Source organism: Amblyomma mixtum, chromosome 2 (assembly GCF_055824585.1).
Source record: "Amblyomma mixtum isolate Tamu chromosome 2, ASM5582458v1, whole genome shotgun sequence".
NCBI classification, from domain to species: Eukaryota; Metazoa; Arthropoda; class Arachnida; order Ixodida; family Ixodidae; genus Amblyomma; species Amblyomma mixtum.
This window is the reverse complement of record NC_143013.1, coordinates 202,273,082-202,287,510: the sequence shown is the minus strand read 5'-3', so window position 1 is coordinate 202,287,510 and position 14,429 is coordinate 202,273,082. Positions and strand designations below refer to the sequence as shown.

Genomic DNA, 14,429 nt, shown 5'->3' with positions numbered 1-14,429 from the left:
GATTATGTGAACTGCTGCTAATGTTTACCCCCTCCCCCCCCCCCCCAAAAAAAAAAAAATGTAAGAGCGAACTGTCCAAGACATAGCGCGGCATGCATGCATTGCTTCAACCGCTTGAAAACACTGTCTTCGTCCAACAGAGTAATAAAAAAAAGCGCCCTTTTTGAATCGCAATTTTTCACGACAAAAAGAAAGCATTGCTAGAGGTAAAAAGTACAATTCAAGCTAGCTCAGCTATTAACATGGTTTCGGACCCACTTCCACCGATTCCTTCATTTAAGAGCGAATTGCTCTACTTCACGACTGAAGCTTCAAAAGCCGAGTCATCGGTGAAGCCTTTACCTTGACTAAAAATTTCAGCGACTGGGATTCGAACCCGCGGCGGCGCGAACGGGTCAGCTTCGCTGGCCACTGCACGAGAGCGCTATGTTATCGATGCAGCCAATCACGCCTTATGTAAACTGCAACACACTCTCGCTCTGTGCATAGCACATCGTGGTCTTCGTAAATTTCAATCTGCAGCACGAACCGATCAGATCAGCTTATCCTCGATCAGAGCTTAACCTGAGTCTAATATCGTCGCCAAACGTGCCGACAACCCAGCAAAGCAAAAACCATGGGCCACCCCGGCTGGAAACATGCTTTCGCATGTCTACTAGGTTTATCTACATTAAAACGCTGCCATTTTTTTTTCATTTATGGTACGTGAAGAACATTTATTTTTTACGTTCGGGTAGTGATGTTGCACGCGTAGTTACTGCCGAATGGATCGTTAGCGGAGAAATACTTCACAAAGGAGACATCAATTTTTGAATTATTTGTATGAATCTGTGAAAGCGAAACTTTCTTTTTGCACAACACTCCCAACGTTTGTCCGCTCATTACGGTAATTAATTTTACAGACGATGCTTCAAACAGCATTTCATTGGAGGAGCGCCACAAACCCATTATCGAGGTTAAACCATTACTTAGCTTTGTGCAGGTTCGTTTAATATATTAAGGCTTCATACGGATTTCATATCCGATTAGCCGTGTGGTACCACGTATTCCTTAAAGGTGCACTGAATAGGAATCTGAACTCGTCTTTTTGCCGCGGGAACTCAATCTACACGTTTCGAGCATTCTTATAAACTTCGATTTATTGCCCTGTGTGGCTGATTTCCCTAATTAAATCGAATTAACGTCCGGTTCCCGCCTTTTTTTTTAATTCTCCCTCGTACGGTGGGCGGAGTCGACCAACGCGTGGAGTGCCTTTCAGCCAATCCCGCGGCGGCTTGCCGCTCTGCCATCGGCGGAGTAATACGTAGTAGTCCGTAGAAGCAAATAGTCCGCGCGTATTTTTATTTCTGCGGGCTTATTTTGCGGCTATATTATCTGCGAATGAAACTGTTTATTCACGGAAACCTAAAAATAAAATAAAGCGAAAGCAAAGCCTCCACGGAGCTGGCTGCAAGGCACTCCACGGGTTGGTCGACTCCGCCCACCGTACGAGGGAGAATTCAAAAGAAAGGCTGGAGCCGGCCGTTAATTCGATTTAATTAGGAAAATCAGCCACACAGGGCAATATATCGAAGTTTCTAAAAATGCTCAGAACGTATAGATCGAGTTCCCGCGGCAAAAAGACGAGTTCAGATTCCTCTTCAGTGCACCTTGAAGATTCGATCTTCTTTCCCAGCTTGCATACTCGATCCGCGGCTGACTGACAAATTTCACGAAACGCTAATGGGCACCTGAGCCTAATTGGTGTGCGTATTCCTCGAGCGTCTTCTTCAAAACGTGGATATCAGTTGTTGTTGTTGTTAGCCTTGGGAAAGATGGCACATACAGTTTTGTTGCCTTAAGTGGTCGATCACGCTTCGCTTTCCTCTTCCGCAGGCACGGGCGCAGGGATCGTTCTTGTCAGCCTGATGGTTGTTCTGGGCGAGCACTTCGAAAAGTACCTGGCCGTCGCAAGCGGACTCAGGGACGCCGGTACCACGCTCTGTGCCTTTGTGTTTCCCTCACTTTTGTCCTTCCTGAACTACAAGTACACCCTACGCGGAACTCTTCTTGTCTACAGCGCCCTCGCTATGCACGTCACGGTTGTGGCTCTCTTCCTGTGGATACGGGTCCGAGGCAAAGAACAAGACCCGATGTCATCCCATGAGGCACCAAAATTCTGCTCCATTGCTCAAGTCTCCGGATCACACTTGGCATTTGAGGGTGAAAAGTCAAAGACATCCTCTCAGGCCAACGCAGGAAAAGATCCCACGTCGCTCAGCCGCAAATTCGCCATCTTTAAGTCTCCTCGTTTCTACGTCGTTGTCCTGGGGGCAACAGTCGAGATCTACGGCTACACCGTGTTCCTCGAGACCATAGAAGCCTACGCCATCGACAAAGGAGCGCCACGGTCTCAAGCCGAGATGGCCATCACTTACGCGACCATCGCCGAAATCGCCGGGTACGTTGGCGTGCCTCTGATCGCCGACATGAAAGTCGTGAGCCGGCCGACGATGATGGCGGTGTGCTTCGTGCTTCTGACACTCTGCTACGCCCTCATGCCGCACACCACGTGGTCGGTGACATACGTGCTTGTGAGCGCCATTCTAATAACTTTCATCGCTGCCGTCAGTGCGCTCCGATGCTCGTTGATGACGCAGTTCTTCGGTGCCGCCGAAGTGCCCTTGTGCATGACCGCTGTCGGATTGCTGCTCGTCCCCGTGCTTCTGAGCAGCCCCATTATCATAGGTAAGCTCTTCGTCTATTTCCAGAATAAGGCAGGTAGACTGGGCAAGAGAGCTTATTGTTTTGGGGCACTACTAGTCTCATCATAAGTTCGTTTTCGTCATAAACTTCAGTCTAACACTCTCCGGGGCATGTTGATTCATAGCTGGCAAGAATTAAAGCGCAACAAGACGGCACAAAGTAGGCACATAGCGCCTGTCCTGTCGTTTTTTCTCCTACTTTGTGCGGTCTTGTTGCGCTTTAATTCTTGCCGTCATAAACTGCTGCCTTCTAATCAATTTGCGGACTTTTGTTAACTCGCCTCGCCAGCCTGTAAACTGTGTTCAGTACGCATCAGAACTGCTGAGAAAAAAAAAGCTAAAGGCATGCTACCAGAAATGGAGTCATAAAATGACTTAGCTGATTCTGCGACATGCAGTATACGCGGGGCGGCCCTGAAAAACTACTCACATAACTTCAGGCCTAATTCATGAGTTATTTTTTCAGAGACATTTTATAGCTGTTCTAAAACCCTGGTTTTATAGAGTACGGTACTTTTGACTTTTTGTTACGGAGGGGGGATGAAAGTACCCGGTGGTACAACCTCCGAACATTGGCTACATTGCAGCAAACTCACTTTTATTTTTTATTCTGCGAGGTGACAATCGCTGTACTCCGGATGAATAAAAATTTACTGCGCACCAGGAAAAAACGTAACTCGCCGCTCTCTATAAAAAGTTGAATGAGATCAAGCTGCACCAATTCCACGACCAGTGCTCAGTTTATAAATCTCGTTCTGGACATAACGCGGTTGTCACAGTTGTGTTTTGGTAGTAGTTTTTCAGCTCGCATTGCCTGCGCCCTCAATTTAGTCCGATGGTTCTCCTTCATTTCTCACCTGCACTGGAATAGTTGGAACACACTCAGTTGTCCACAGAATTGAAAAGGGAAAAAATGTGCGTTGATATCGCCCATTAAGATCAATTATATGTGCTAATGTCCATCCCACGCCCTGGCATATCCCTTGCTCTAGGCCACCGCCTCTGGAGACGCCTTGTTCCCTCTCCCTGAACCATTCGCGCTCCAAGCGACAGGTCGTTAGCTCACACGCGACTCTCTACGTAAACAGCAAACTGAATGAGTGAACACCTTTCTCCCTCCCAGATGCAAATAGTGGTTGGTTTATTGTCTCGTGCCAAAGCGTGGAATACATTCGGGACTGTGTGATTTTAGAGGTCCTTTGGGTGCCTGACTCGTACAGGTCTCCAGGTCCCACATCCGACTAACGGTGGAGGAGTAGCGAGAGTAGCATAGACGGCTATACAGTTTACTTTAAATATCTACAGAACACGTACTACGCCTGGCTTTACAGCGTTGGTGGTTCGCAGTTCCATAGAGGGGAAAGTAGCTCCTCAACAAGGGTCCAGTCGGCTGTACCTGATCTCTTGGGAAGCCGCCCCCAACAGGAGACGAAACCGGTACCCTCTCGCAGCTTTCCGGTGGCAAGGGACATAAAGCGGTGGTGTCGATGACGATTCCAACACTACCTCGCTGCTGCTGTGGTGGAGTTGGAGATTCTTCACAAGGAAGACAGGCCCCGTTGGAACCGCGGGTGCTTAGCAGTTTCAGCATGACGCGCCGCTACTAGAAAGGTCACCACATTCGGACCAGAGCTCCGTTGGAAAGTTATGCGTTCGCCGCAGTCGTAAATTAGTGCAGGAAAGAGCGGAGGTTCGTTTCCAGTGGGCCCAGTGGGAACAGGCTGCCTCAACCCCCTTGCCGCCGCCGTTCCGTACACAGGATCCGAGAGGCTCTGCCCTCCCACGACGGCGAGACTAGCACGAGTGGCCACGCTCTAGTGTCCACTGCAGCCTAAGTTGTTGATCGGAGCGCGTCTTCTCCAGTAAACAAAGAAAAGACGCTGCCGCTTCCAGAAATCGGTGCCTCGCCATTGCTTCTGACTGACGGCACCGTTGTTGGCTTTCTGCTGGGGACAGAGGACTCGCGCTGTGAAATTCCTCTGGCAGTCAGCGAGGTCCACGATCTCAACAGGAGATAGGTTCACCGTGTTTGACAAGTGTCTACCGACAAGTGTAGAGGTACCCTGCTGCTTTTGTACATTTCATTTTCATTCAGCAGTGCCAGGGTAGGACGAAGAATTTTCGTGTTGGTACAGTGGGTGTGGCATTGCGGTACCCATCTCAAGAATAAGGTTTTGTTTCCGGCTGTGGCGGCATCGTTATGTGGCCACCGTGGACACGATTAAAGGGAGGGATCAAAGGTGTGGGCAGGCCACAGACCCTTTTCCGAAGAAAAAAGAGGCAGCACCGAGTCGAGAAAAGCCTTCATGCAGTAGAAAATCTCGCGGTACACGGTAGTACTGGGGATCGAAACCCCAGTGTTACCACACCACCCGCTTGCCATACGGATGATCTAACTACTAGGCCACTGCTGCGGCCTGCTTTATCGACAAATAGTATCGGCCTCTTATTATTGTTTTCCGAATGTATAGGGCAATACACCAGCATGCACATTGCAATAAACTTTAGGCTGCAATGTCATAGTTAAAATGAACCACGTTGTGATCCAGCACGAATTCGCCTCGCTTCGGACTTGATTCGCATTAGGTTTTTGGACGGAGTCTTCTAAGGAAAGCTATTAACTGCCCACACAGATAACGACGCCGGCTATTTCTGACGTCATAAATACAATATTTGTTGTAATCTCGATGATTACCTTCACGCCAATTAGTTCCCATTCTCTGTAGCAAGACATGGCGATAGCTCGTTTGACGACTCTTGCTGATTCAGCGAAGCAAGCGATTTCGTACCTGGAGAGAGCGAAGGCATTGCAATCAAGCTGACGTTTGAAATTGTCGCGTAGTGAGTATGATCACAGACATGCCTCTGCTAGCAGAAAAAAATAAATAGCGCTATTTCGTAATCGAAAAGAGGGGTAGGATTTATTGCCGCGCTTTGCAAGCATCCGGTTGGGGAATGCCTTGCAATGGCAACGAGAAGACAATAACCTTGGATGTGCTTTTTTTTCAATCCTAAAGTACTGCCAATGAACTGCCCGTACATTTCCTTTTTTCTTTCCCGTTTCAGCCTCTCTTCTTTCTGTGTGTATGTTGTGCAGTTCGAGTTCATTTAACATTGGTTATTACGGCTGACCTAGCAGAACATCATTACACCTATGTAGACACATTTTTCTCACATAGAAAGTGCTTTTGAGAAATGACGTTATTCATTGCCACGTGCCCGTGGGGTCGCTTGTCGCTAATTCTCTCGTTTTTCAACCTCTCGCCTAATCGATAAGAGTTATCGATAAGGAATCGATATTTCTTACTGATGTGAAATAAACAGAAGTAAAATTAATTATCCATAACAGTAATGTTTGAATTATGCTCCTTGCTTGCATATAATAGCTTACGCCAGCAGTTCACCTGACCATCAAGGATTTAAGGTTTCCGATTAACTTATTTTCCCACCCCCTTTTTTAATTTTAATCACATTGTTCCCGGATTCAAGGCTCGGCTGTTTATAATGCATGTTAGAAGAGGGACAATATAACATTTCTTTTGATCTTTTCTTTTTACTGTTGCAGAATAGAAACATCGTTGGTGTTGGTGTTGGTTGCAGGGCGCTGAATGTAGCAGCTACGGGGGCAAACGCGCACATGTAGCCCGGAAATCTTTAACTTTTCTGAGTTGATTTAAAAAGCACCAGGTTGGAGCGCAACTTTGAGAATCCACCTAGCTCCTTGTTTTGTATTCCTGCTTTCAACGCAAAAAAAAAAAATCGGTCACCAATTTATACAGCACTTTTTGCTTAGGTTTGAAATTGTACTCAAGTTAAGCGCATGCGAATGATGCTGCCGAACCGAACTGCATCTTTTCTAGGATACTTCGAAAAATCAGAAGCCAGGAATTGCGCTGGCACAGAAGAAGGATGAAATTTCGCGCTACCGAATACTGCGAGCATAAAATATTTGTAAAAAAATCACAGGAACATCTGATTACATATGTTGGCAAAGCGAGGGCATTAGAAGCTGTTGATGCCTTTACATCGTGCTTTGTGTCCATACCCAAATATTTTGGACAATAGCATTTTCGAACGAGAAACCGTTTATGAACTAAATTTTTTTGTATAATGTGAGATTTCACAATAACAATCAATATAACCGTAGATCACCTCACGGCAGACTTCCAGTATTTTTTCTATTAACGTTTTTGCTATCGTCAAAAGCGTCACCCATTGGTTTTCTTTGGGAGACTTAGCTGTTAGATGAAGTCGATGGAAACACTTTAAAAGGAAGATTTAGCTACACATCAGAAGAATGGATCATTACCTTCAATATTTTCTTACCACTATCTTACAACTTTCCAGTCTTCAAAGTTTTTGGCCGAGAATATTACACATGTCATGCATGCCTGTCTGCACATAAACTAACAACTCTCCGGGTTATCTAGCTGGTGTTTCGATGTTTCCCCAGAGGTGTCCCGAGGTGAGAACATGTACGCAATGAAGATACACCGAAACGTATAGTTGTCACTGCTGGTCTGACGATGTCGCTTCCGTGCCTGAAAATTATGTGATCGACGAAACATTTTTTCCCCCCGAGGAGGCTTACAATACCATCGGATTAAAAGTGGAATTCAACACCTCATTTATCGACACCTTCTTTGATCAGTCTTGTCACCATCCACTACTTTCCAATCGATTTTCAGAAGACTTAACAATGCGAACCACCGAATATCTTGTCGTTTTCGCACAATTTCCACTTGGAGGCTAAAAAAAATTCATATTTTTCTTTTGCAGACTTCTTCCGCGACATCATGGGTTCCTACGACAACATGTACCGTCTCCTGGCGGGCCTGCATCTCGCCATGGCGATGCTGTATGCTCCGCTTGCCACGCATGAAAGGAGGCGGAGCAGGGGATCATTGCAAGTAGTCTCCAAGAAATGTGCGCCAGCTACAAAACTGTAGGCGGACTGTTCACAAGAACTGCAACGTTATGTGTGATCAACATCGAGCTTCAAAGACATCGAGGACGCTTACGTATACAGTGGCCAAATTTTAAGACCTCCTTTCATCACATGTTTCGCCCACTGACGTACAGTTTTCCTACGTTTGGCATCACCGACGTCATTAAAAAAAAACACTTGTGCCTCTTAAGTGCAAAGTATTTAACTTAACGTACCCTGCATTCAAGGGCGTCCCCAGAACTTTTTCCATGGGGGGGGGGGGGGGTGCATCCGATGGCCGGGTATGGGGGAGGTGGTAGGTTAGCACCAAAAAAGATCTATTGGTGGTCTAAACTGCGGTCATGAAACAAAAATTAGAAGCAGCAAATTAGTGCTAGGCTTGGGGAACAAACGTTGGAATTTATTAATGAACAAAGAATTCAGCTGAATAGGCAAAATTCGATAACTTGATATCACCTAAGTGTGCTAATCATGCTGTGTAGTTGTTTTCTACTAGTGCATAAATAATATCCGTAATTCCAGGGGGGGGGGGGGGCAACTGCCTCCCCTTGCCCCCCCTTCCGGACGCCCATGCCTGCATAATGGCTCCACTTCTTCAGGACACTTTTAGTAAAATCTGCACTTTTTCACAAGGCCCACAGAAATAAAAAGCGCGAACTTCAGTAGCCCATTCAGGCCGCAAGGACAATGCGAAATTCAGGAAGTTGCTTTTTCGCCCTTTAAATATGTGCTTCGTACTTCTACCTTCGGTATATGCCTCTAATATCTGAGCTATATCTTCCAGCTTAAGCCTCGTCTAGCCTCAGCCTAGAGCCGCCATTCACTTCCTAAAAGTCCTCCGCAGCGTGGTCCACACCAAATACCATTTCAAGCACAGCTTTCACTACAGTCGAAGCTAGGACTCCCTCTTGGTTCGTATATGAGCCCGCAACGAGGAAAGCGTACCAACGACCCTATACCACCAAAGCCTTTTGATACCGAGCCCTGCCTCGATGACACTTTCCGATGCAAAGCACGTTCTCCTCCTTCATTCAACATTATGTCGCTACTATTGCCAATGTACTACGGTAGTCAAAGATGGTTTGTATAGTTGCCGCTGCCTGGTATTCGAGAATAATGAGGTTGGTGAGTTTTAAGAAAGACGGCCAACGTGGCGAATGTAGGTAACAAACCATATTACCTTTGGACCAGTGAGCAGCACAACGAGCACACTGCAGGCACACAGCAGAAGGCTTTACTGGACAACGATGCTAATCAAGCAAGGGTTGGGGCATAAAAGCTATAATAGAGCTACAAGGAGCGAATTGGCCAAAGAGTAGTCGTAAGGTCGCCCAATTTTTTCCTGCGACGAGTAATATAATCATCGGACATAGCGTAAGCAGACCGTCCAGGAACAGCGTAAATATGCGAGAAAATGCGCGCAGGATTTGCGCAGCGACGATAGCTATCAGTCAGAAGGGCTGTCCGCCAGGGAGGAACATTGTATCTGTTGTTAGTCACTGTATGCCTAAGAAAACTACCCAGGGTACCGCACCGAATTCGAAAGACCTCATGTGAAGAACCTGAGTAACCACTGGCTTTCTTATATGTTTTCCCAAGAAACTCTGGTGATGAACTGCTGGTGAGTATTTAAAACCTATCAGCAAGCAAGACAGCGTGATAGGCTTAGGAATTAATATGAAAGCACCGACGACGCCTGAAGGCACCACTTTGACAGTTGCCTTGTCGACTACGCAGGTTCTTGGCGCAGCACTTCTGTATTTCCACGTCCCTCCACGTGTGGCACACATCTGGACCGACAGGCCAACGCTGCTGCACGGTCATCACCGATAACCCTGATATCTACCTCGTCTGCTGGGTACCACGAGGGACTGTGACGTCACCGCTCGCCTATATAAACTCTGTGCTATCCCTGGACGCGCCATTTGGCAGCACCGACGACGCCTGAAGGCACCACTTTGACAGTTGCCTTGTCGACTACGCAGGTTCTTGGCGCAGCACTTCTGTATTTCCACGTCCCTCCACGTGTGGCACACATCTGGACCGACAGGCCAACGCTGCTGCACGGTCATCACCGATAACCCTGATATCTACCTCGTCTGCTGGGTACCACGAGGGACTGTGACGTCACCGCTCGCCTATATAAACTCTGTGCTATCCCTGGACGCGCCATTTGGCAGCACCGACGACGCCTGAAGGCACCACTTTGACAGTTGCCTTGTCGACTACGCAGGTTAGTTGCAGTCTGTTTGTTGTTAATTTTTTTTTTTTTAGTAAGGGCGTCGTTGCTGCTGCTGAAGTGTTGTTGCATTGCCGTTACATTGACTTCTTTGAAATTGTTTGTCGATTCTTGTTCGCGGTAGCTCTTCTATCAGGAGGACCTGTCTAGAATGGGAAAGGGCCCTAATTCATCTGAAAAGGGCGCCCGGAGCGACAGTCGGGAGGAGAGGGCTGAGATGAGAGAAATGGTCAAAAGTATGGAGTATATTAATAAGGATCTTGAGCAATTCAGAAAAGACTTGGGGGAGGTCCTTGCCGAAAATAAACAGCTTAAGAAGGAAAATGAGTGCCTTCGGAAGAAGTGTGAGGAAAATGAGAAACGCATAAAAGATCTTGAAAAAATGTTTGTTCACAACGACCAGTACTCTCGGAAATGCAACCTTGAGATCAAAGGTGTAATCCAAACAGAGACGGAGGATGTTGTCGAGCTTGTTAGTAAAATTGGCACTGCTGTCGGCGAACCTGTCTCGCCTTTAGATATTGAGGCCTGCCATCGTGTGTCAGCGCGGAATGCTCGACAGAGCGACATTGTTGAGCTGAGCGAAAATCAAGAAACAAAAAAGTTCGCTGCGAGCAATATTGTTGTGCAGTTCAGAAGTCGCCAGAAACGTGACCAAGTTCTAGAAAAATCAAGGAAGAAGCGCATCACTAACGAAAGTCTAGGATTGTTTGACAGCCGTGCTGACGGTACAGATAGCTCTGCAAGCAGCCCTCCAGTGTTCGTCAACGAACACTTGTGTCCAAGCCTAAAAAAGCTGCTGTCATCGGCCATTGCACGTAAGAAAGCATGTGAATGGCGGTTCGTGTGGACACGCAATGGCAAAATATTGGCACGGAAAACTGAGGGTAGCGATGTTGTTCACATTGAGTCTGTGGACGACCTTACTAAGATCTCCTGAATGGTTTTGTTAATGAAGCGGTGCGAATTGCAGCTACCATAAAATGTTCAGTCTTTCTGATGTCTTATATCAGCAGTTTGTTGAACCTAGAACAGCTAAACTGTGCTCATCTGCAAAAAGCACAGTATCCTTTATTCACCTTAACATCCGTTCTCTGGCAAAAAAACACGATGAATTTGCTCTTTTCATTGATCAGTTTTCTTTCCGATTTAATGTTATCATGCTAACTGAAACTTGGTGCACAACGAGCAACTGTGCGCCTTTGCTACCTGGTTATAATAATTTTTTTATCAATCGAACCGACAAGCGTGGTGGCGGCGTTGGCATGTACATTTCTGACAGTTTATCAAGTGAGAAGGTGTCCCAGTTTACCGATATCACCAAACATTATGAAGCACTTTGTTTGCAACAAGAGAGCACTCTTTTCGCTGTCGTATACCGACCTCCTTCAGGCGATGTTGAAAGATTCATGGACTTTGTGGATAACCTACTCGAATATGCATCCTTCGAACGATTGCGGCTAGTTCTTGGTGGAGATTTTAATATTAATGTTACTGCAGGTAATACCTCTTCTACTGAACTGAACAACAAACTTGCAGCCTGTGGGTTTCAAAACGTCATTAAAACACCAACGCGTGTCACATCAACAACTGCATCGGTTTTGGACCTATTGATTACGAACAGCAACACACCAGTAACCGCAGCCGGAACCGTCAATTGCAGCCTGAGTGATCATTGTCCTGTTTTTATGGCTTATTCAGACGTCGCTGTGGGTCGCAAACCTTCTCGTTCAAAGTTCATTTTTCAATCTATAAATGACACCAGTCTCGATGATTTTAGGAACAAAATTATTAGCACTGACTGGTCTGAGGTTTTTGCAGAAAGTACTGCAGATAAAGCATACGACACTTTTATGACTATTTTTTCTGCCCATTACAAGGCATGCTTCAAACTGAAATCTGTTAGGCAACGTCGATCGATAAGAAAACCTTGGATCGGCATCGAGCAGGTAAAAATGATTGAAGATAAAAATAAGCTTTTCGCTGTTCTTAAAAACGCGTAAGCCTTCCATATTTGCAGAGTTCAAGAAACTACGCAATCGAATCACATCAGAACTAAGGAAAGCCAAAGTGCAGTACTTTCAGCAGCTGATTCAGGATGCCTCGACATCTCGTCCTGATCGGATCTGGAAGATTGTGAACGACGCACTCGGCCTGCGTACAGCTGCGCCTAATCAGTTTCAGATGACTGTCGAAGGTCAACTGCTTACTGAAGGTGCTCTAGCAGAGCATTTCAACACCCACTACATAACTGCCATGACTAACAATGCTGCTCCTTCTGTAACGTCTTGCGTCCTTGACGACAACCTCTTGAACACTGTTTTTATGGTGCCAACTAATACAGCTGAGGTTTACAACATATTTACGTCACTAAAGAACAGTAAAAGCCTTGACATAGGTAATATCCAGGTCCGACCGGTCAAATACGTCCTCGACGTCATCTGTCCAGCCCTCGTACACATTTATAACCTTGCTTTGGAGACGGGTTTTTTTCCACTAAACATGAAACGCGCAAAAGTTTCAGTTATATATAAAGGCGGCGACAAAAATGATGCTGCCAACTACCGACCAGTGTCAGTTCTCCCAGTGTTTTCAAAAGGTCTTGAAAAAGTTATTCTGTCTCGTCTCGACCCCTTTTTTACCAAGCATAAACTTCTTTCTGAATGTGAGCATGGGTTCAGAAAAGGGTGCTCTACCGAGTCTGCCCTTTTGATTCAAAAGGAATTGATACTCAAAAACATGGATGCAAATAAACTAACGCTTGGGGTGTTTGTAGATTATAGCAAAGCTTTCGACTGCCTCAACCATACTGTTCTCCTCAATAAACTGTATCACTATGGCATTCGGGGCATACCCCATTCACTCTTAAAGTCATACCTTGCAGCACGCATGCAGTCTGTAGTTATCGATGGCAGTCTGTCGTCCTTTAAAGAAATACCATGCGGCGTCCCTCAAGGCAGCGTTTTGGGACCGTTTTTGTTTAATATCTATGTGAACGATGTGGTTCGTATTGATAAGCATGTCAAGTTTGTTTTGTACGCTGATGATACCAGCTTGTTTTTCACATCAGATAATAGTTTTCACCTACTGCATACCGCTAATGAAACTCTCTGCAAATTGCTTGATTGGTCGAGCAAAAACTGTTTAAGAATAAATCCTAAAAAATCAAAAGCCATTCTGTTTGCTTCAAAAAACAAACCAGTAAGTTTGATTGGCGGGCTCCGCTTGGGCAGCTCTACAATCGATATAGTCAAAGAGCACAAGGTTTTAGGAGTGGTACTATCGCACCGTATGACTTGGGATGCGCATATACAGCAACTGGTGAAAAAACTCTCTTCCGCTGTTGGCTTAATACGTCGATCTCGAGATATTTTTCCAACTAACATTAAACTTCAAGTTTTTCACTCCGTCTTTCGGTCCCACATTAACTACTGCACGTTAATTTGGGCCACGACTACTAAAAAAAACATAACTATACTACATAGGCTCGAAAAGAAAGCTGTTCGTTGCATTGCTAATGTTTCATACTTTCACCACACTCATGACCTCTTTACTCAGTTCAAGTTGGTCAGTATACAACAGATTTACGATTACCGTCTACTATACCTGCTGTACTTCTCAAGTGTATCTTACCAGCAGTTCCTGAAGGAGCTGTGTACTCTTACTTTGCAAACTCGCACATATCGAACCAGAGCGTCTGAGGAATGGTTTGTACCGCGGCCACGCACTAATTATCTTCTGCAAACATTAACGTACAACGTACCATTTCTATTAAACAAAATTAAAACACAATTTTCTCGTTCCATTGCCCTAACGCGCACCGCATTGCGCAGCATGTTTGTTTCTGGGCAATTTTCTAAGACTGTTTTATGATTTTGAGTGGTAATTGTGAAATTGGGCATACAGAGTGAGTGTGTGTATTTGCCTTCTCATCGGGATCTCATGTGTAAAACGCTTTATGGTACTAATTTTTATTCGTTTGTTGCGTAGTTTTATTGTAGGGCACATTGTTCTTTTGTGGCGTAGTTAAGTTGATGAATGAAGTCCGTGTATTCCATTACAATATTCACTTGCATTTTAACTATTGTACTCAGTAAGACAATGTATGTATTCTGTTGCACATTTCATTTGTATTTGAATTATTGAAGTGTATATGAAGTCGCTGCTGCCAAAATGGTTCCCTGACCTAGTCAAGCTGTCCTCACAGCTTTTTGTCACGGAAGCCATCAACATTGTATCAATGTTGAAAATAAATTTTTGATTTGATTTGATTTGATTTGAAAGAAAGTTCTGTGTAGACGACCAGCACGAACGAATAGCAGTACTCGGCTGGCGCTGATGTACTGAAAGTACTGAAAGGGACCATTCACTTAAGCCAGGTAGTCAAGGGATATCCGAGCCGAAAGCAAAAGTTAGCCGGTGATTGAAAACTGTCTGGAATCTACATGACAGGCGCTCCCAAGTAATCCATTCCAGCTATCCAGCGTATCCAAAATAC

The 14,429-nt window shown here is 45.5% G+C and overlaps 1 protein-coding gene across 1 annotated transcript in view; it reads left to right on the top strand.

Moving 5' to 3' along the window:
* Positions 1-7,693, top strand: part of LOC149362248 (monocarboxylate transporter 12-like) — a 23,357-nt gene extending 15,664 nt beyond the window's left edge. Inside the window, exons 4-5 of the mRNA XM_089569672.1 lie at positions 1,876-2,727; positions 7,524-7,693. Of these exons, the coding sequence (XP_089425798.1) occupies positions 1,876-2,727; positions 7,524-7,693 (1,022 nt within the window). The remainder of the gene's footprint in view (positions 1-1,875; positions 2,728-7,523) is intronic.
* Positions 7,694-14,429: the final 6,736 nt, after the last annotated feature.